At 40.3% G+C, this 22375-nt stretch overlaps 1 protein-coding gene across 3 annotated transcripts in view; it reads right to left on the bottom strand.

Moving 5' to 3' along the window:
* Positions 1-22375, bottom strand: part of PLCH1 (phospholipase C eta 1) — a 109314-nt gene that overhangs the window by 57552 nt on the left and 29387 nt on the right. For all 3 annotated transcript variants that reach the window (XM_018048620.1, XM_018048609.1, XM_018048614.1), the window contains exons 5-9: positions 20573-20666; positions 18130-18333; positions 12077-12197; positions 7690-7861; positions 849-956 (exon numbers count right to left, since the gene is read on the bottom strand). In XM_018048620.1, coding sequence (XP_017904109.1) covers positions 849-956; positions 7690-7861; positions 12077-12197; positions 18130-18333; positions 20573-20666 — 699 coding nt within the window. The remainder of the gene's footprint in view (positions 1-848; positions 957-7689; positions 7862-12076; positions 12198-18129; positions 18334-20572; positions 20667-22375) is intronic.

Genomic DNA, 22375 nt, shown 5'->3' with positions numbered 1-22375 from the left:
TTTTTAGGAGGTAGGATTATAGTTCTGACATCTAAAGAAATACTACTTTTCTGTAGAAAGGAAATTGTAAACTCTACAACAAATTAACGTGAGCAGGTGCTACTCTCAGATCGTCACATGATCCTGGAAATCATGTGAGCTACAGAAGGTGGGGGAGGTCAAGAAGGGATGGGGGACAGGGAGGTCTTTAAGCCTTACATTTCTCCCAGGTTTGCATTTCCATTGGAGTACCTGGCTAAATGGTGCTGCTCTGTTTAAAAACAGAGCTCCTTGTTCTAGGACAGAAGTCTGAAGCAACATGCAGGTGACAAACTGCTCTTTGCCATTTTGTCTAACATGTGGCAAATTAAAGTTTTAGCCAAGAGTCTCATTGTCTGGAAGAACTTGGAGATCTTCTGGTCCAAGGTGCATTCTCTCATGGAGGGGATGAGCATTCTAGAGAAGCAGATCCTCTTGCAGCTGGGTTCTGAGAGCCAGCTTTGAATGGCAGCATGGTGGAGCTATAAGCAGGAAGCAGGGCGGCAATGCTAAAGTCAGTTTATTTCACCAAACAGTGACATTTCCAACTGCAATTTGAGTTTTGACCAAGTTGTAATAGGAGGGAATTGGTCCCTGGAGAGAGGGTCAGATGGGTTAATCACTAAGATTCCTTCCAACTCTAAGACACAACAATCCTTGACTCAGTCACTCAGTAAACATTTGGGAGTCCTGTGTGCCAGCACACAACGTGATTTTCAATACGTATCCTTTCTACACTACAGCCACCATATTTGTGAATATTCCAGCACAGCAGCAGTTTTTACTATAGCACATGGAGGGCAAAAATAATGGCCAAGCCTGTAACTTACATAATGGAGCTTGAACTTGCACTCATCTTCAATTTCATCTGCGCTGTCTTCATCAGAAACTTCTCCTTCTTCGGCATCATCTCCAAGGTGGTAAGGCAACTTCTTGCCCTGAAATGAAACAAAACACCCAATTTAAAAATGAAAATACAGGGACTTTCCTGGTGGGCCTGTGGTTCAGAATCTGCCTGCTAAGGCAGGGAACACAGGTTCAATTCCTGATGTGGGCAGATCCCACATGTTTCAGGGCAGCTCCTGAGGCCTCACACCTAGAGCCCATGCTCTGCAACACCGGAAGCCACCACGACAAGAAGCCCACAGACCACAGTGAAGAGTGGTCCCCACTCACCACAACTAGAGAAAGCAACAAAGATCCAGTGCAGCCATAAATAAATTTTTAAAAAATATGAAAATTCAGCAAGATAGAGGTATGAGGATTAAGAGGTACAAAATACTATGTATAAAATAAGCTACAAGGACATATTGTACAGCACAGGGAAATAGTCATTATTTTATAGCAACTTTAAATTGAGTCTAATCTATAAAAATATTGAATCACTATGTTATATACTTGAAGCTAGTATAATGTTGTAAATTAACTATACTTCAGTTAAACAATAAAATACAAAATAAAAATTAAAATTCACAATAGCCAAAAAGTGGAAATAACCCAGTGTCTACTAAAAGATGAAAGAATAGACAAAATGCGGTACACATACATTGAAATATTACTCAGCTTTTTAAAAGTGAGGAAACTCTGACTCTTGCTACAACATGGATGAACCCTGAGGATATTAGGCTAAAGGAATTAAGCCAGTCACAACAGAGTATTATATGATTCCACTTATATAAGGTACCCAGAGTAGCCAAATTCATAGAAACAAGAAGTAAAGCAGCCGTCTCCAGGAGCTGGGAGGACGAGGAGCTGTTTAATGACTATGAAGTTTCAGTTTGCAAGGAAAGCGCTTTCTGTACAAGGCAATGTGAAAGTACTTAACACTACTGAACTGTATACTTACAGATGGTTAAGATGGTAGGTAAGTCTTATGCTGTATTTTACCACAATTAAAAATAATTTTTAAAAATTGAAAAATGAAAATAAAACGTGTTATTCCTTACGTCAGACTAACTTGAAGGCAGATTGCTTGAATTAGGGACAAAACAAAAGGGGAAGAGACTTTAAAGAAAAGGCATTTTTATTACTTCCAAAGAAGGCTGAGCACCAAACAATCGATGCTTTTGAGCTGTGGTGCTGGGGAAGACTCTTGAGAGTCCCTTGGACAGCAAGGAGATCAAACCAGTCAATCTGAAAGGAAATCAACCCTGAATATTCACTGGAGGGAGTGATGCTGAAGTTCCAATACTGTGGCCACCTGACTCACTGGAGAGGACCCTGAAGCTGGGAAAGATTGAGCGCAGGAGGAGAAAGGCACTATAGAGGATGGGATGATTGGATGGCATAATCAACTCAATGGACACGAGTTTGAGCAAACTCCAGAAGACAGTGAAGGGCAGGGAAGCCTGGGGTGCTGCAGTCCATGGGGCTACAAAGAGTTGGATGCGATAGCAACTGAAAAACAACAAGCAGGGGTACTATATTAACAAATGAAAGTCAGACCAGGCTTCTGTTTGAGAATATATGACTTGCCATAATAGGCATCACCCCACCCCATGTCCTTAGAGCAGTTTTTTCTCCTGAGCAGATTCAAAGTGCCCTTCCCTCCTGCTGGGGATCCTCTCTGCACAGAGCAGGCCAGTTTTTATGACAGGACAGTGCAATGATATGCCTGCCCAGCTGGAGCACACCCCTCACAACCAATCACTAACATACTTCAGGAATCAGGGGCTTTTGGAAAATGAGGGGGAATTCCTATGGCAAAAGGGTAGAAAACCCAAGTTATAGAATTATATGCTCATTATGATCTCAGTGATGTATAAAAACTCAAGGAAAAATCCTGGCAAAAAACATGGTCCATTATTAAGAGTACAAATGTCTGGGTAACAGCACTACGGACGATAGCTATTTCCTCCTTTCCTACATTTCCAAATTTATATTCAGAAAAAGAAAAAGTAAATACCAGAAGGCATGGCCCAGCGGCCTGTTAAGAGCTGCTAGGGAAGCTAATCATCTGTATCGGTAAAGGATCATACTTGCAAGCAGAAAGGAAAATTAATAGGAAAATGAATCCCTCCCCAAATCTTGGGGGTGTGGGGAGACAGAATCAGGTTCTGTGGCTAAGTGGCCAAGGGCACAGTGGTAGGCAGCCTCTAAAATACCCACAATGGCTCCTTCCTCTTGGTTTTTCATGCCCTTCTAGAATTCCTTCTCCTTGTTTGTGGGCTGGACCGAGTGCTTCCTTCTAATGAACGGAAGACAGCAAAAGCAAATTGTCTAATAACTTTAGTTCTATAAGGGGATTCCTAAACACATAAAGATGGGGGAAATTCTTTAAACATAGAAGGATGTGCAAATGCTTGGCAGCCAAAATTAATAATACATTTCTAAATATCTTCCCAAACAATTAACCAGGCTGTCTTTTCTAAACTCAGGTTCCAGGGACTTCTAGTATTTCTGCTTTTCATACCATGGCTGGCCCACCTTCAGCACCTGGATCTTTCCCTCATCCGCTTCTCCTACTTCCGCGGGGCCAACAGCATAGTCAGATTTTCAGAGAACTCCTCCCTCCCAGTTTTCCTGTACCTTCCCTGATACCCAAGCACTTGGCCTTGAGTGCTTAGCATAGTGATAAATTCAAAGCTGATTAAATCATTTGTGTAATAAAAACAAAATCTATATTAAGAATCCAAACTCAGGGTTTGAATACTTAAATATTTTCTTCAAATTACAAAAGGATGTTTATAAGTTTAAAAAGTTGGTATTTAATTTGCCTTCATACCACTATGTAATACAGTTCTTGTTTGTAAGTGCTATTCATGAAGTAAAAACTACATTCTTTGCCATAAGAATATATATAACGTAGATATATAAATATGAGTATATATATACATATTTACTATGATTCTAATTTAGAATAGCAAAATATTATTTTCACTTCTTCCTGTATATCTTTAATAACAAGGTAGCTTGGAATTAAGGTATTGATGTCTATATATTACTTTAAGCCTTATTGATAGAAGGTCCCTATAAAATAAGTTTTATATCTCTTCAATTTAAAGAGCATTGTAGAATAGCTAAGATAATATGTCTAGCAGTACCGGAAATAAGGTACTCAATTAGGTGGTGACCAGACATATTCAGGGATATATGAACCTTCTTCATTTATTTACCACCAATTAATTTATTCAGTCAACTTTGTTTTGAGCACAATGACAAACACCAAGATGGAGCTGTACAGAAGACATTTAAAACCTAGTGACAGCAATTCCCTCTCTTGAAATACCATCTTAGTCAATGCTTTTTCAACTGGTTTTAATTGGAGGATGATTGCTTTTCAATGTTACGTTGGTTTCTGCCACACCACAGAGTAAACCAGCCGTAAGTATACATATGCCCCCTTCCTCATGAATCTCCCCCCGCAACCCCATCCCACCCTTCTAGGTTGTCACAGACCACAGGGTTGAGCTCTGTGTTATCCATATGGTTTACATAACTAGCTATCTATTTTACATATGGTAATGTAGATGTTTCAATGCTACTCTCTCAATTCATCCCCCCTACTTCCCTGGCTCTGCCCACAAGTCTGTTCTCTATGTCTGTGTCTCTCTTCCAGCCCTGCAAATAGGTTCATCAGTACCATTTTTCTAGATTCCATATATATGTGTCAATATATAATATTTGTTTTTCTCTTTCTGACTCAACTTCACTGTGGATAATAGACTCTAGGTTCACCCACCTCACTAGAACTAATTCAAATTTGTTTCCTTTTATGGCTGAGTAATATTCCATTGTATATATGTACCACCACTTCTTTATCCATTTATCTGTTGATGGGCATTCTGACTGGTGTGCTGCTGCTGCTGCTGCTGCTAAGTCACTTCAGTTGTGTCTGACTCAGTGCGACCCCATAGACGGCAGCCCACCAGGCTCCCCCGTCCCTGGGATTCTCCAGGCAAGAACACTGGAGTGGGTTGCCATTTCCTTCTCCAATGCATGAAAGTGAAAAGCGAAAGCAAAGTCACTCAGTCATGTCTGACTCTTCGTGATCCCATGGACTGCAGCCTACGAGGCTCCTCTGTCCATGGGATTTTCCAGGCAAAAGTACTGGGGTGGGTTGTCATTTCCTTCTCCATGACGGGTGTGAGGTGATACCAAATAAGCAGTAGCAATTCTGGAGTGTTGCACATGGTTCTGATACCACAAGAAAGAAAGGAAAATGTAACCACCATGAGCAGTAGTGATGGGCAGGCCTGGCAGCAGCACTAAAATGTCAAAGTCCTTTCACTTAAATGTGGCAGTGGGCGCAGGGTAAGGAAAGTTGCCATCTCGGAGTATTCAAGGCATCCTCATTTTCATTCCTTTTACTATCTCATTAAAAGACAGGAGGGCCATATTTCCTGCTAGCTTTTTTCATGTTCCTGGTCCTTGAAAGACATGTTTTCCAGGCAGATAGGAAGAAAAGCAACAGAACAGAACATTATTTCTTAATGCCTCTCATGAACAGTGTTACTCATAAGGAAAATTATAGAATAAACTAAGGTATTCTTGCTGGGATAATCCCATGGACAGAGGAGCTTGGTGGGCTACAGTCCAAAGGGCTGCAAAGAGCTGGACACGACTGAGCAACTAAGCACACACGCAAGGTAGAATTTTATGAACTTAACAGTGGCTCGTTGTAAACAAAGAATGACCTAAAAGTCCCCCTCTGACATACACACTATTTCATGCAGGAGTTACACTCAAGAATTAGACTGATTCCTCCATGGTATACAGAAATATTTCTAGAAACTGGAACCATAGCCACCTCTTAGCATCTAGCAGCATGGCCCCAGAAGAGTGGTTAACAACTCTGTGATAGCTCTACAGAAGTAAAATGCTTGGGCTAGATACAGTTTCTTTCAGCTGTGAGCCTGTGGAAAAATTACTAAGTTTGTTACTATTTTTGTTCAAAAGCAAACCTGCATGCATGCAAAGTCGCTTCAGCCATGTCCAACTCTATGCAATCTTATGGACTGTGGCCTGCCTGGCTTCTGTGTCCAAGGGATTCTCCAGGCAAGAATATTGGTATGTATTAAATATACGGGAAGGCATGTATATATAGTTATAACAATGAACAACTTGTCCATCTCCAAAGTAGTAAGTAGTCATTCAAATACTGCCTTTGAGATCAGAGATGCTAAAGGATCTTAGCATCTAAGCAATGCCAAAGATTGCTCAGATGTTAAAGGAACTTAGGAAAATCAGTTCCCTTGTTGTTGCTTCAAATGGGAGTTTTCTGCCCCCACAGATCTAGGAAGTCTCCTTAAAGTTTGGAGATGGTTATTACCAGCAAATTGACCACAGCGGTTTTGAAATACCCACAGCCCACATCACTGCCGCTCTTTCCAATAAGTGTCTCAGGTCTTTTGGCTTTGATTCATCCTGGTGCCCATCAGCCTTCAGACATTCGGTGCCCAACAACCCAAAGCCCAGTTATGTAGAAGGGAACTCAATGAGCTTATATCAAATATTCCTTAGGTTCCGCTGTCCAAATGGACTCATTTGGTGTTTATTCTTCTGACTGCTCGGCTAAAGACATGAAAACATTTACAAGGTTATAAAGGTGACACTGAGCTTTCGAACCCAACTTTCTAGCCCAGTTTTCACCATAAGAGTTTACTTTAGCAAGATTTCAGGAGCACTGACCTTAACATCATTTCTTGCATTATATAATTGGAGCTTTTATTCAAAATGCTTTCACACGTACACATGCCCAGTGACATCTCTTTGATGGATTCAGCCTATAATTCTCATTTAACTGATAGAAAAAATAGGTTTTGACCAATTTCAAAGATGAATACAACTTTTCCATTTGCTGTCCTCTCTTAACACCCCAGTTCTAGTCTCGCTATGATATCACACTGTCTGACTTTCCTAAGCCTCCACTGTGCTATTTGGTTTTTGTACACACCTTTTAAAGTAAAATATAACTCCATTTAAATATCAATATTCTACTGCTTTTCCTTAGGTCTTCAGTTTCAAAACAGTACAACTATCCAAAATGTTTTTAGTCCAAATACACAAAATTAACTGGGATTAAGTGAATCACATCAGCAATCTGAAATCTCAAGAAAGCTGTCTTCCCGGCTACTCCTTGTATTAATAATATTCATTTCAGGTAGTAGGTTTCCTCTCTGAGAAGATCTGTTCATGAAATGTCATTCTATTCGCCCACTGCTCCTCCGCACACACGAATCCTATGGGGCGTTATGTCTGTGCCTGTTCTCCACTTTGAAGCCAGCTCTTCTCACTTACATAACCCAGGCTGATCAACCATGAAGACTTTTTTTGACAGACAGTTACTGGAGCTTGAAATGGGAGAGAAGAATCTGAAAGAAATGCTTCTGGATATGGACAGAAGGAGCCTCTCCTCTCATGTAATGCTTGTCTCCTGTACACAGGCTTCTCTCCAGTGTGAACCACCACTAAAACATTCAACATTTGGCTCAGAGTACTGATGTTCTTGCTTCATAAAAACAACCCCCAAAATACATGTTCAGTCAGTAAATAAGCTTTTTCTAAAGGTATGACTATAAATAGATTGGAACAAGGTGCATGCCCAAGTCTAGACAACCCTTCTCTCTTGACTGCTATTGACTCTATTGTTCTCTTGATAAACCCATTTTTAGCCTTTGAGAGAGGAAGGGCTTAGTAGGTCATGCGTGCTTTCTATTTCGAGGTACTTACCTTCACTAGGATTTTGCCTTTCAAACTTTGAGGGCTTGGAAGCTGCTTGGTCTCTCCTGTGTCTATAGATGACAGGTCGAGTTTGTCTTGGAATATGCCTTTCAGGTACTGAGCAATTTTCCTTTGCTGCTGGACACTGCAGTGATTCTCAATGGACAGTATGACTGGAAACCTGAAAAAACAGCAGCACGTCGTAAACGCATCGACCACAGCAACTCACAGGGACTTGTGAAAATCATTCCGTGTTCATTGTGTTCTTACAAGCCTGGTGACAGTATTTGTTAAAGAGGTGATGATTAAAATGCTTCTAAAATGAAAACAATGAGAGACACATTTTTTAAAAAACACCTCTGCCCAAATATACGTTACCAGGCATAATGGGTAAACTCAATACCAACCCACATGGGATGACTTAGTCTAATATTTTGCATCTCTCTCCCTCACATATATATATGCACACACACAGAACATACCTTATGTCTCTTTTATAAGAAAAAATGAAAGAGAAAATTTTGAGAGATAAGAAACATAAAGAAAGAAAACTCATAATGTAATTTTGTCTTATTCATTCAAATTCTAGAAACATCTAGGAGACCACTGTCATTAAGTGCATATATTTACTCTGAAAATATATATTTAGTACTCAGCTTGAAAATTACTATTGAGGATAAAATAACATAATGGAATTTGTGTCTTATAGTGTCCTATATCAGGCATTTCAAAGTCATTTGTACAGAATTATATACTAGTCTTTACTTTTAGAAAGGAAAAAAAAATGCAGGCATTCTCCTCCGGCACCCAGGTTTCTGTGCAGAGATGTGAGACCCCAATGAAGTTATTATCACAGACAGCCTGAGGAACCAGGAATGATTACATGACCTTACTCCTCTTTTGACTTTGTTTTTTCCTTGGAAAAACAAATTCAGGCTTATTTTTTCCCCTAGTTTTCCATCATATATCTTCTGAAGTAATAGGCAATAGATTTTTTTTCATAACATACAAACCAATATTTAAATTGCCTAATATGTCTATGTGGAGAAAAAGTTTTATTTCTGGGCTTATATAACAAGCAAGCTCCACAATACAGGCTGTGACCTTCTGAAATTACATTCTATCCTCATTAGTAAATCTCATGCCAGAGGTAATATAAGAGATGAACCTTTGTGCTGAGGTGGTTTGGTTGCCTGACTATAATTTGTTTACTCTTGTGTCCTCACATGAGTTTCACCCAGTATGTTAGAAAGAGAGAACAACAACAAACTAGCAACCCTGAGTTGTCTATGAAATCACATCAGGGAATTCTAGCAATGAATTTGAAAATTATCAATCTGTTTACAAAAAGTCTGTGTCTATTAGTGTCTAATGATGCTTGGTGTATAAAGCACTGTTTCTCAACAGGGGCAGGGGCGGCTCTGTGGTACCCCTCCCAAAGGGACATTTGTCAACATCTGAAGACATTTTTGGTGGTCACAGTGTTGTGAGTGGGGACTACTACTGGTGTTTAGGGGGTACAGTCATAAATGTACTCATTGTCCTACAATGCACAAGACAGTTCCCCATTACAAAGAATAATCTGGCCCAAAATGTCAGTAGTACCAAGGCTTGAGAAACCCTGGTATAAAGATGCAACTAAAACTTCAGAAAAAGACTGAACTTTTAAAAGGTGTTAACAACTTTGACCATTTTCAATCGAAGTCCTTTTTTCCTAAGTTGTCTTCCAAACTTGAAGTTAGCATGGTCAAGTCAGCAGAGTACATAGATAGCAGGTCTTCTCAAGGCTCTACTTCAGGGGCAAATCCTTCAGCAACCTGGCTAAGTTGAGGAGCAATCAGGGTAAAATGATCCATCATAATTTAGTCCTCAAGATTCTTCCATGTAGAAGACACCAGAAACCAAGCCTGCTATTCAGCAAGTGTCTCTTATCAGAACAGCATTTTAACTTCATATTTAATTAATGAGCAGACCAAACATTAGAAATTTTAAAGGCCACTAAGGTCTATAAAATTAACTTTATGCGACTGTTAATTTTAATTTGCCTCTTTTTAATGCAGAAGTCATTTCTCAAATATCTGGTATATTGCAGGCACTACAAAATGAATAAGGGGAAGTTTCCTGGTGGCCTAGTGGTTAGGATTCTGGGCTTTCACTGTGGTGCCCCAGGTTCCTTCCTTTCTCGTTCACTCCCTGGTCAGGGAACTGAGATCCCACAAGTCACAAACAGCACTTCCTCCCCCGCCAAAAGAGCAAAGTTTGTTGTTGTTTTTTTTAAAGAATAAGACATAACCACATATTTTAAATGAGCTCATGATCCTAAAGATATAAAAGGATCCAAGTCACCAACAATTGCAAGAAAGTGCTGTATGCTATGACAGAAATATGCTCAGAGTGCTAAGCACAGAGTAAAGGAGCATTTAAATAAATTGTGGTATGGGTAAGTTTGCCAAAGGGACAATGCCTGAGCAGTCTGCTAGGATGAGCAAGAATTAGGGGGGTGGAATAATGGGGATGACTATCAGATAAAGAGAAGGGCACAGGAAAGGGGGTTGGTGCAGGGGGGGTGGAGGCTGTGAAAGCAAGAGGATCCCTAGGGACTCTGGAAACTGTCAGTGATGGCAGAAGCCGAAGTCCCTGTGGAGCAATGGTGGAAGGTGACATAGAAGAGCAAGAGGAGGCCGGCACAGAAGGCATGACTATGTACAACAGGGGGCCTTTGAAGGACTTTAAGAAGAATTACAACATCAGCTTATATTTTCAGAAAGAAAGATACTACTCCAGTGTGGAGGACGAACCGAAGAGAAGTGAAAATGAAGAGAAGGCAATGGAGTCAGAAGATAATTTAGCAAGTAGCACTGACAAGACTGGCTGAATCAAGAGTAACTCCCAGTTTCTATAAAATCACTGGTAAGCAGTGCTACCTTCCTAACTAGAGCAAGAGGAAGCTTGGCAGAATGAGATGCTGAGTTCAGCTTGGGATGGAGACCCCGTGCTGGCAGGAGTTTTATCCTTGTTCAGTGCTGTGGCTTCTTACACCTATTATAGTATGCCCGGCTTAGAGTAGGCACCATTAAATAGCTAAGTAAATGTCTGAATAAACAATGAAATGTGTTGGTTTTCAGGTACCTATGAGATACTCAGATGAATCTGTACTAAGAATTTTTCAATATATCTCTGAAACTTAGGAAGAACATTCTCGATATGTAATTGGCAAATAACCAAGAAGTAGACCAAAGACACGTTGGGGAATAACGACTTTTTTCTTTGTTTTGTGACTACACCACTTGGCATGTGGGATCTTAGTTTACCAACCAGGCAGCCAACCTGCGTCCCCTGCATTGGAAGTGCAGAGTCAACCACAGGACCATCAGAGAAGTCCCGGAAATGGTGACTATTACAGGAGTGAGAAAATGGACTAGAAGACCATGGGCTAAAGAAAGAGAGTGAGAAGCAATGGCAGCAATAGAGGAGGGAGTGTTTTAATAGAAGACCCCCCCCCCCAAAGCAAGTATTAAGGAGAAAATGTTCACCGTCATCCCATGCCAAGGAAGGGTCAAGTGACATAAAGATTCCAGACACTGCAGTATATATAGGACATCCAACAAGTCTGGAAACCAAGACATTATTATTTTATTGTATTGGCATACAATACTGATGTATAGATGTGAGAGTTGGACTATAAAGAAAGCTGAGTGCCAAAGAACTGATGCTTTTGAACTGTGGTGTGGAGAGTCCCTTGGACTGCAAGGAGATCCAACCAGTCCATCCAAAAGGAGATCAGTCCTGGGTGTTCATTGGAAGGACTGATGTTAAAGCTGAAACTCCAATACTTTGGCCACCTGATGCGAAGAGTTGACTCATTGGAAAAGAGCCTGATGCTGGAAAAGATTGAGGGCAGGAGGAGAAGGGGACGACAGAGAATGAGATGGTTGGATGGCATCACTGACTCAATGGACATGAGTTTGAGTAAGCTCCGGGAGTTGGTGATGGACAGGGAGGCCTGGCGTGCTGCAGTCCATGGAGTTGCAGAGTCAGACATGACTGAGTAATTGAACTGAACAATACTGATAAGCTGTTTATTATGTACAATAATCTGCATTTCTAAACTTTATGGGCACTGTACTCCCTGGGCTTGAGGTCACTCTTTGGAAGAACATGCTTCAAGGAGGCAGCATCTTGAGAGAGAATGGGGTAAGGAATGAAGAGAGCACAAGAAAGCATGGTTGTGGGGCCCATGTTATTTGTTCAGTGTTTCCTTGGGAAGGAGGGAGAGAACCGGGGCAGGAGAAAAGGAGATGTAGCGTCCAAGGAAGCATATGGTTTGATGGCCAAGTTACAGCAGGCAGCGTCCCGTGGGCCAGCTGAGCCTGATTCCCCGCTGTGCTTGACTTACTCATTCTTCACAAAGGCATGCTTGTTGATGGTCTCCACAACATCTCTGAAGAGGATCTTTGAAGTGAGCGTGTAACCGTGGTGCACCACTGGCTCTCCGTCCGGGCCATCCCAACAGTCAACTGCCAGAAAAAGGACATCACATCAACAACTCAAAGTTTCTGGTATTTCCCAATATTTCTGGAAATATCAGACATGTATTAAGTTTATTGTTTGAGATTATACACTATGATGATCATGACAAAGATGTCAGGCCAAAATGAGTGTTCTGGTATATTTATCAGGATAAGGAATTAAAGATTATAAATGATTTACTGTGAATGCTTACAGTTAAAAAGGAGGTCATAACAATCAGCTTAGCATTTACCAAGAACTCTCATTAGAAACTGATCTAAATCCAAGAGACTCAGAGAATGAACTTATGGTTGCCAGGGCAGGGATGGTTAGGGAGTTTGGGATGGACATATACACACTGCTATATTTAAAATGGATAACCAATAAGGACCTACTGTATAGCACAGGGCACTCTGGTCAATGTTATGTGGCAGCCTGGGTGGGAGGGGAGTTTAGGGAAGAATGGATATATGGGTATGTATAGCTGGACCCCTTCGCTGTTAACCTGAAACTATCATAACATTGTTAATCAGCTATACTCTCGTATAAAATACGTTTTTCAAAAAAAAAAATTGATCTAAATCCAACTAAGTATGCTTGAAGATAGTGATATTTCTTATCAGATTATTTCTCTAATTTTACTTCTTTCACTTTACTGTTCTTTTATGAAGTCTCAGTGACCCTCTCAAATCAAAACCAGGGCTTTTCATTATTGTTCACTTAAACTCATTATGTTTTCATTAGATTTATTTTCATTTTATTAATTCTACAGTAGTTCTAAAATAGCATTGACTTCTGAAGTCCAAATCTTTAGGCCCTGCTAAGAGTTATGTGAACATGGACAAATGATTTAATAATTTAAAGTATTGCTTCCCCATCCGTAAAAGGAAAACTAAGAACAAGACTTGAATCATAAGTCTGAGTGATTTATAAATAAGTACCTGTGAAGTTTATAATCCTACATGGCACATAGTAATCATTATTGTTATTGATACTATTGATACTGTTATGTGTATGGACAAACTCACTGGCCTCCAGCTGAAGAAACACAAAAGCTTCCTCATCATCCTCCCTGACTCAGAGTTTGTCTTCCCTTGTTTTACACTCCACTACCAGACTAATTTCTCCAAACACTGCTTCTCCATGTCATTACTTTGCTTTGAAGCATATTCAGTGCATAACATAGCATCCAGTACATATTATGCACTCAGTAGATATATGTTAAATGTATAAATAAACAGTCTATGAAAGCTGCTGCCTGCTTAACTCCAAGGTCCCTCCCTATCTCTGGTGCTAGAGACTTGCCATTCAGCTAAGCCTGTCTTCTCTCTGGCCCTGGTTCACAAAGTGAAAGTGAAAGTGAAGTCGCTCAGCCGTGTCCAACTCTTTGTGACCCCGTGGACTGTAGCCCACCAGGCCCCTCCGTCCATGGGATTCTCCAGGCAAGAATACTGGAGTGGGCTGGACTACAATTCTCAGCTTCCCTTGCAGTAGGACATGCTGCTGAAATGTGGTGAAGTGATGTGCACCACCTCCACGTCTGGTCTTACACAGTCATTCATGCTCCCTCTTCTGCTCTGTTTGGAAGTTGTGCTGAAGATGGCACAGATGCTGAGGGAAAGCGCCTGCACCCCTAAATCACTGCCTGAAAGAACAGCTATTTTGGACTTCACATAAAAACTAAACTTCAGTTGTTTTAAGGCACTAGGATTTTAGGCTTAAATGTTTAAAAACCTAGTTAATTAATATCCTAGTCAAATATTTTTTTCTCCTAACAACCAAACTACCAGACTTCTTCCAGTTAGGCAAGCTTCCTTACATACAATCCTACTTCCATGTCTTTGCTTCTTTCATTTAAGGTCAACTGACACGTCCTCCTTCACTTTGCTCCTTTCAGTCCCAATCCAGGGTCAAATCCTCAATTAAGAATTAGGATCCTAAACAAGGATCCCCCATAGATAACCTTGCCAGCTCTCATGACGTTGCCCTTCCTTATGATAGGGGGTCACAGATTCAAATACCAACAAGAACCTGAAAGTAAAAGCATTAGTCATGTCCAACTCTTTGCCACCCCATGGTCTGCAGCCCTCCAGGCTCCTCTGTTCATGGGATTTCCCAGGCAAGAATATTGGAGTGGGTTGCCATTTCCTTCTCAGATCTTCCCAACCCAGGGATCGAACCTGTGTCTCCTGCGTGGGCAGGTGGATTCTTTACCACTAAGCCACCAGGGAAGTCTTTGGGCCTGTATGAAGTCAAATATATGAAGGTATCTTCTCAGAAGAGAAGCTTCATCCATCTTTTGACATGTATTTTATATTCTTTGTTTGAATACAGACATGAAAACAATAAAGATGTTTCAAAAGTATGTAACTTAATATACCCCAATTTATATCCCATCTTAGAAGAAAAAGGGCATAACAGGGCTCCTCATAAATGAGTTACTATCTTTTGAAAAAGAATGCAAAGTAGTAGGCAATACCACACTAACTTGATTATCATATACCCCTAAAAATACCTCTTCATAAGTAACCACATTAGTCATGTGGTGTTCTTTTGCTAATATAAGGAGAATTTGCATAGTTGAGGATGGTCTCCTAACATTCACTTGTTAGGTCTATTTTATCACTTGTCTGTTAAATGAGGAAAACAACACTCCCAAATGGTGCTGGCATGTGAATGACTAGCATCCATCAGTTCAGTCGCTCAGTCGTGTCCGACTCTTTGCGACCCCATGAATCGCAGCACGCCAGGCCTCCCTCTCCATCACCAACTCCCAGAGTTCACCCAGACTCATGTGCATCAAGTCGGTGATGCCATCCAGCCATCTCATCCTCGGTCATTCTCTTCTCCTCCTGCCCCCAATCCCTCCCAGCATCAGGGTCTTTTCCAATGAGTCAACTCTTCGCATGAGGTGGTCAAAGTATTGGAGTTTCAGCCTCAGCATCAGTAGCTGAGTTCAAATGGCCATGAAGACCTCTTGTAAGAGCTAGTGCTGTGACGAGAACGTTGGCAAAGTAGAAATCCTCTAACCAGTTTCCTAGCCACGAAATAGCCAAGCCCATTTTTTCAATCAGACCACACAATAGAGGCCCCCAAAAGCACCCTGACAAACAGTTGGTCAGATCTGAGGGCCAGCTGAGAGGTTAACATGACAGCTTTTCACAGTGGAATTTAGAAATGTTCCACCCTGATAGCGCTCCCAGAGATAACAGGGAAAGCTGTAAACCGATTATAATGGCAATGCAACATCAGTTCCATAATAACAGTGAAAATCCCCTGGACAGAACATCCATATTTATTAAGCAACTAGGGCTGAAAATCAAGGGAAGTGAAAGGCCATGTAAAAAAGAAAAATGTTGTCTATGTGATTTGTTGACAAACCCACTTTATCAAAAACAAGACTGATTAGTGTTCCGCATGACATGATATACACCCTGACCAAGGATATCGCTGCAACTGAACTAGTAGGGATGGAAAACACAATATTAACAACACAGAAGCTTGAAAGTGGAGAGATTCTTCAGGTCACAGTACCATGAAGAAACTGTCCAGAAGCATTACTCTCCTCCTCTAAGTACTATACTTGACAAGATCTGCTTCAGAAAATAATCTGTGGGCCTGCAGTTTTTAATCCACCACCTGCTACATTCTATAAATCAGGCTCCTTAAATCCTAGCTGCAGCTGCTTAACAATAAAAACAACTTCATCCGGAACCAAAGTAGATAAAGCATGGCTGGGGGTCTATAGATTGGTGCCTCCGGACCCGAGATTGAAGTGTAAGCTAAGATCTTCATATTACAAGTCTGACAAATTGTCAGGAGAGCACAAAAGATCAGGTTATCAAGTTCTAAAGTCTTTAGGAACAGGTAGATATTTAGATGCCAAGCAAATACCTCCTATTAAAGCCAACCTTCCCTCTGTGCTTTGCATTATGTTTTCTGGCCTTCCTTATGTGACCAGATGGCCTGCATTTGACCTCACCTTGGGCTGGTCATGTCATTCAATGCTTGTTCCTCCAAAGACCACACAGGCTTCCTGGAGAAGCAAAGTGGCGCAGTCAGACAGCTTGAGTTGAAATACCAGCTTCCAACCTTTCCAGCTACAGGACCTTGAGTCACCAACCCTACCCCTCTTCTTAAGGAGATGACTCCATCTTCCTTAGTACTGTGAGAACTAAATGAGAATGTATGGAAAGCAATTAACCAGAACCTAGCCCACAAAAGGGAATGAAATCATGGTGAATTCCCTGTTTCTTCCCAGTACATTAAAAGCTAAGGTGACCACCATAGTTTCAAACAGGAAGCTGAGTACGTACAAAGCTGACCAAGTCTCCCAGATAAATACACTTCTTCTTCTCAACAAAACTTTCCAGAAACAGCAGCTTGACTTTTGCTGTCCAGTCATGGACTATTGCAACAGTGAAAACTTCACACCGAACCATAGAGGAGGAATTTGCTGATGCAGGTTTGGGGAGGGAGATATTTGAGAGACTGCAGTCCCCCAAGTGGTCTTATACATTTTCACCTACACTTACACATGAAGGTCTCTGTAAGTGATCTCATAAACTACCACATAGGAAACTCAGAATTGTGGAATCTTTATCTTGTCTGGATCCTTCTACTGAGTTCACACATTGTTATTTAACTGACTGATAGGAATGTCTAGGTAAACGTTACAGAGTTACTATAAACCCAACCCAGGGAAAGCCGAACTCATCCACTCTCTTCCTTTCAGGCCCCAGAGTAGGTGATGGCTCCATCACTCCCCTGCATGCCTTACTCCCTTCACTTTTCTCGCCAGGTCCTGCAAATTTACTTCTTTAATATCCATATAAGCTTCTTTCTCACTTAGTCTAAGCTTTCATAATCTAATCTTCTATAATCCTTCCTTTGAATCATTTCAATAGCTTTCCCACGATTCTCCTTGCCCCAGTTTCACCTCTCTTACCCCTCTACAAACATATATCACTTAAAAAAATTTCTTCCTACACTGCTGCCCAAGCAATCTTTCTAAACTGCAAGTGTGACCATATCACTGTAGGTATTAAAACAGTTCACTGGACCCTTATTACCAAAAGCTAAACCTGAAGCTCCTTATCACAGCACTCATACCCTTTCTCACAGACCCATCTATTTTCCCTGACTGACTTCTTATCTCATTTTACCTCACCCCTTCACTCTCTGTACCCCCTTTCTACCACGTATGCATCAACTGGTAGAATTCTCACACCATATTATTGTTTTTAGTGTCCACTTCTTCTATTAGACACATCTAAAGATGTGAGCTACTTAAAGACAGAAACTATGTCTCACATCTATGTCCTCACCCCCAGGAACCTCCTAGAACTTTAATAAATGTTGGCTGATTGGCACATCATTAAGTATCTTAAAAATAAACAGTTATTCTAAACTATTTTTACCATCATTTAATCAAAAAACTTCCTAGGAAAAACTTCCATGTTCATCACAATTTTTCAGCACCTGAAGGTGTGCCTCCCAATTGCTAGTACATATCTCTCTCTCTGCTTGAACTGTAAGAGGGAGACAGGATTATGAATTAAGAATGACTTTACAGAGGGACTTTCCCCTGGTGGTCCAGTGGCTAAGACTCTGCACTGCCAATGCAGAAGGCCTGGGTTCAATCCCTGGTCAGGGAACTAGATTCTGCACACCACAACTGAAAAAGGACCCTGCATACTATAACTGGAAGATCCCACATGTCCAAATATATAAACGTTTTTTTAAAAAGAAAGGAAGATCACAGGCAGTGACCATCCTGCTCACTCTTTTAAAAAAGAAAGAAGAACCACTTTATAATTAGTGGGAAAATGATTTTAATTAGTGTGAGTACATTTTTTAGGTCTCCATTATTTCCACTAGACTTTACTGACCAAAGGACATATTCATCAACACACACTGGTGCTCAGACAAGGCACGCACCTTCCACACAGCGACAGCCCTCCTGCAGCACCCGCGCGTACATGTCCACTTTGGACTGAGACAGGAGCTGGTCCCCGGTCAGGTATGTGTTGTGGGAGGAAGCAATGTAGTAGTTGCACAGTGGCTGATCCATGTCCTGGTACACTTCATGATGCAGGGGGTTAAAGATGTCACAAGCAGGACTACGCATGAAGTTCGTGAAGCCTTTGGAAGAGAAAGGGAAGTGTTATAGCTTCGAATCCAAGGACTTCCCTGGCGGTCCAGTGGTTAAGACTGCCTTCCAGGGCAGAGGGTGTGGGTTCAACCCCTTGTTGGGGAATTAAGATCCCACTGACCTCGAGGACAAAAAAACAAAATATAAAACAGAAACAGTACTGTAACAAATTCAACAAAGGATTTAAAAAATGGTCCACATCAAAAAAAAAAAAAAAAAAACTTCAAAATAAATAAATAAATAAAGCCTATATACTTACCTGACTCCAACGAGTACAAAAGAGATCAAAATTTGTCCAGAGTGCTTATCTTATTTACCTTCAGGACAACCTTTGCAGGGAATACTGAGGCAATAGGGGGATTGCCCAGGTCAAATAGTGTCAAAAACTGCACTGTGAGTTTGGGGAGTAGCAGTTTAAATGTAACCTAAAGAAAAACAGACTTTTTAAGAATTTTGATTGGGGGAGTGAGTGGCTTATTGCAAAGCTATTCAGTAACTTCTGAGCTCCAGCTGTGAGTATGCAGTGTGACCTACCAGGTGGCTGATGCAGTGTTAAAGCCATATTTATCCAAAGTGATATACTGATCAACAGCAATCTGATAGGTTGTTAAGCTGATTTGAAAAACAGTATTGTCTGTGTCATAGCGGAGGTAAAGGTCAGCAGTTAGGCATAGCCTAAAATCAGGGTATGATTATTTGACTATGAAGCTGGTTTGGGAAGATGCTGCTAATGGCCAGCACATTTGATAAAAGTGATAAAGTGCTGTAAGATTATGTAGAAAACTCTCAGTTTTTCTACAGTTTTTCAAAAACATAAGTGTCTGGGTAGGAGAGGCATTCATTAATACATCAACAAATCGTAAATGTCCTACAAGTACCTAAATGATCACTGCTGCTGCTAAGTCACTTCAGTCATGTCTGACTCTGTGTGACCCCATAGACAGCAGCCCAACAGGCTCCCCGTCCCTAGGATTCTCCAGGCAAAAACACTGGAGTGGGTTGCCATTTCCTTCTCCAATGCATGAAAGTGAAAAGTGAAAATGAAGTCGCTCAGTCGTGTCCGACCGTCAGCAACCCCATGGACTGCAGCCTACCAGGCTCCTCTGTCCATGGGATTTTCCAGGCAAGAGTACTGGAGTGGGATGCCAGTGATCACTAGGGTAAATCATTTCAGCTATTCAAAAATCCTGTGGTAAAACCACCAGTAGATATCCTGGGAAACAGGACAATTTATTTATGCTTATCTTCATGGTTATGGACATAACTTAGAAAGTATGTTTAATTTCATCTCTTAAGGCCCTACACCAAGGAAGTGATTCATTTATTGGTAAAGAAAGATCCAAAGTAGTTTATCTTCTTTCATTGTTTTTAAAATATCTTTTAATTATAAACATTAAATCATTTCTCTTCATTTTAATTAGCCTCTGTCCCCAGAAGTAAACATATAGTATCAAAACCCACTTGTCCACACTGAGCCTGTTTGGGGAATAGGAGGCCAACAATCAAAACTGGTGAGATAAAACGGCTTCGGATGCTCTTGTGGGCAGTGGGGGGTGCCAGTGGCTTTTTTTTTAAATTAAGATTATCTGTTCTGCCTAAGACCTGTTCTCTTTTGGGTAGCAGACTACAGTTCATTTCCCTATATATTTTAAATACATGGAACTTACAAATACATGCAGCTATGTACATACCATTTCATTCATACGTAAAAACTAGGAGCTAGATTCTGAGTATAGAACTGTGGGCAAATTACTTAATTTCTTTAAGCCTCACTTTGTTCAACTATAAAATGAGATAGTCATTAACAAAATTTTCAATTCCTACAACCTCTCTACCACTTACCAACTAAGTAAAACAAGTTAGTTGCCAACATTTTAAAAGAAACATGTTTGTTTATTTTTAAGACCAAATTCTCCTTCCTTAGGTTGAGACTATTTCTAAAAATTAGGCATTTAAGAAAAGTCAAAATATTTCTTGGCATATATTATACATAGTGGCATCAAGCTGACTTGCTCAGAGTGAAAAATGCTATTGTCATTGCAAAAGCAGGAGAAACACCAAGATCATGACATCTGATTTGTAGGAAATTACGTGTGTGTTGTGGATTTTGTTTGAATCATCTGTAATTCCAAGGATATCTCCCGGTTTCTTTTCCTAAAAATTTTGCTAGAAGGTAACTTAACAATACTGAATGGAGAAATGAGAAATTAAGAGTATTAATTATTTTACCTTCTATGCCAAGGACATTTTTCGCCTTATTTTCTTCAGAAACTTCAAATTTCCTTATGATGTCAATACAATAGTCTGTTGTCACATTTGTCATCTAAACAAAACAGAACAATAGTAGAGAACCTGCAATTTCATGAGATATTTTCCTCCATGCTAGAAAGGCACATGGATTTAAGTATTCTTGATACAATGCAAAATGGTGAAATGAGCAGTGTTTGAGGTTACTTGTGTCATAACTACTTAATCTTTGGAAAATGATTATGAACTCAGTATTCTTCTGCAGCTTTCGGATTTAATCAGTGAAAATAGTCCTTCAACTATTAGACCAATGTTCTCCATGAAGCAATAAGATTAATAAGACCAAGTCAATAATCAGTGCAAATACATGACTGAAAATCCACTCACTATAAGCCAGTAGCCAGCAAAAGTAATGCCTTCCATACAAACACTGAAGTTGGCTAATCATAAATTGTATGTAAAAAGAAAATGACTCCCTACTAAAGCATAATGTTCTAGGTAAATCCACCTGTGTGTATATATCTACAGATCCTTCCACCAATTCATGGGAGCAATCTGCCATAGTGATTCAAGAACATAAAGGTTAGCAAAAGAAAATAAAAAGGTAGGTGAGAACTCTGGAATGAGAGTGCTTATATTCAAATCAACTGCCTCATATTAACATGTAACATGTGCTCTTAATATTCAAATTAACTGCCTTACTTAAGAATATATGTAACAGTGTGTTCTTACATAAGTCACTCCCATTCTCTGTGGCTATCTTATAAGGTAGCTGTGAGGATTAAATAGATTAATAAATCTAAGAAAAATGTATGCTAATAGCACTGAATTAGTCTGAAGTTTGCTCCCTGATAGCTTAGTTGGTAAAGAATCCACCTGCAAAGCAGGACACCTCGGTTCGATTCCTGGGTTGGGAAGGTCCCCTACAGAAAGGATAGGCTACCCACTCCAGTATTCTGGGGCTTCCCTTGTGGCTCAGCTGGTAAAGAATCTGCCTGCAATGTGGGAGACCTGGGTTCTATTCCTGGGTCAGGAAGGTCCCCTTGAGAAGGGAAAGGCCACGCACTCCAGTATTCTGACCTGGAGAATTCCATGAACTGTATAGTCCATGGGGTTGCAAAGAGTCGGACACGACTGAGCCACTTTCACTTTGCTGCAAGTACATTACATGCTTACTGTGTTACTAGGAAAAGCAAACTCTGAGAATAATCTCTTGAATAGTAACAAAGGATGTGATATTTTGATCAAAAATTCATTCAGTCCCGCAATTGAACAACAATATTTAAATATACTAACGAATAACAATAGAAGATAAGTTGGGAGCCAGTATTTTATATTTCTATGATATTCTCAAAAATTTCATTACCTCTTAGGTTCAATACTTATGCTCTAGTGAACTCTAAATTCAAACCATCTATTTAATATCATTTAAATTTTTGCAGGGGAAGAAAAAGCTCTACAATGCAACCATTTTTGCATGTTTGAAAGAGCACAGAATGCTTTGTTCCCCTAAGGCTAGCTGCATTCTTTGCATAAATTTTATAGTCTTTACTGCATGCAGAGGCCTCCTTAGCAGACATCACCCCAAAATACATAAATACATGATATCATGCTACCTGTGAGTAACTTGACTGAGCCAGTCTGGCTTTTGACTAGCTCATTGATTCATCTATTATAAAAAGATAATTTCTCACAAAATAGAAAGAAATTGATTTAAAAAATTGTATTTCCATTGGAAGACTGAGTTTACATTGCAATTATTTGGTTTATGAAGCCATTTGTTCA

The sequence above is a fragment of the Capra hircus genome, chromosome 1 (assembly GCF_001704415.2).
Source record: "Capra hircus breed San Clemente chromosome 1, ASM170441v1, whole genome shotgun sequence".
Taxonomy (NCBI): Eukaryota; Metazoa; Chordata; class Mammalia; order Artiodactyla; family Bovidae; genus Capra; species Capra hircus.
This window is presented reverse-complemented; position numbering and strand designations above follow the sequence as displayed.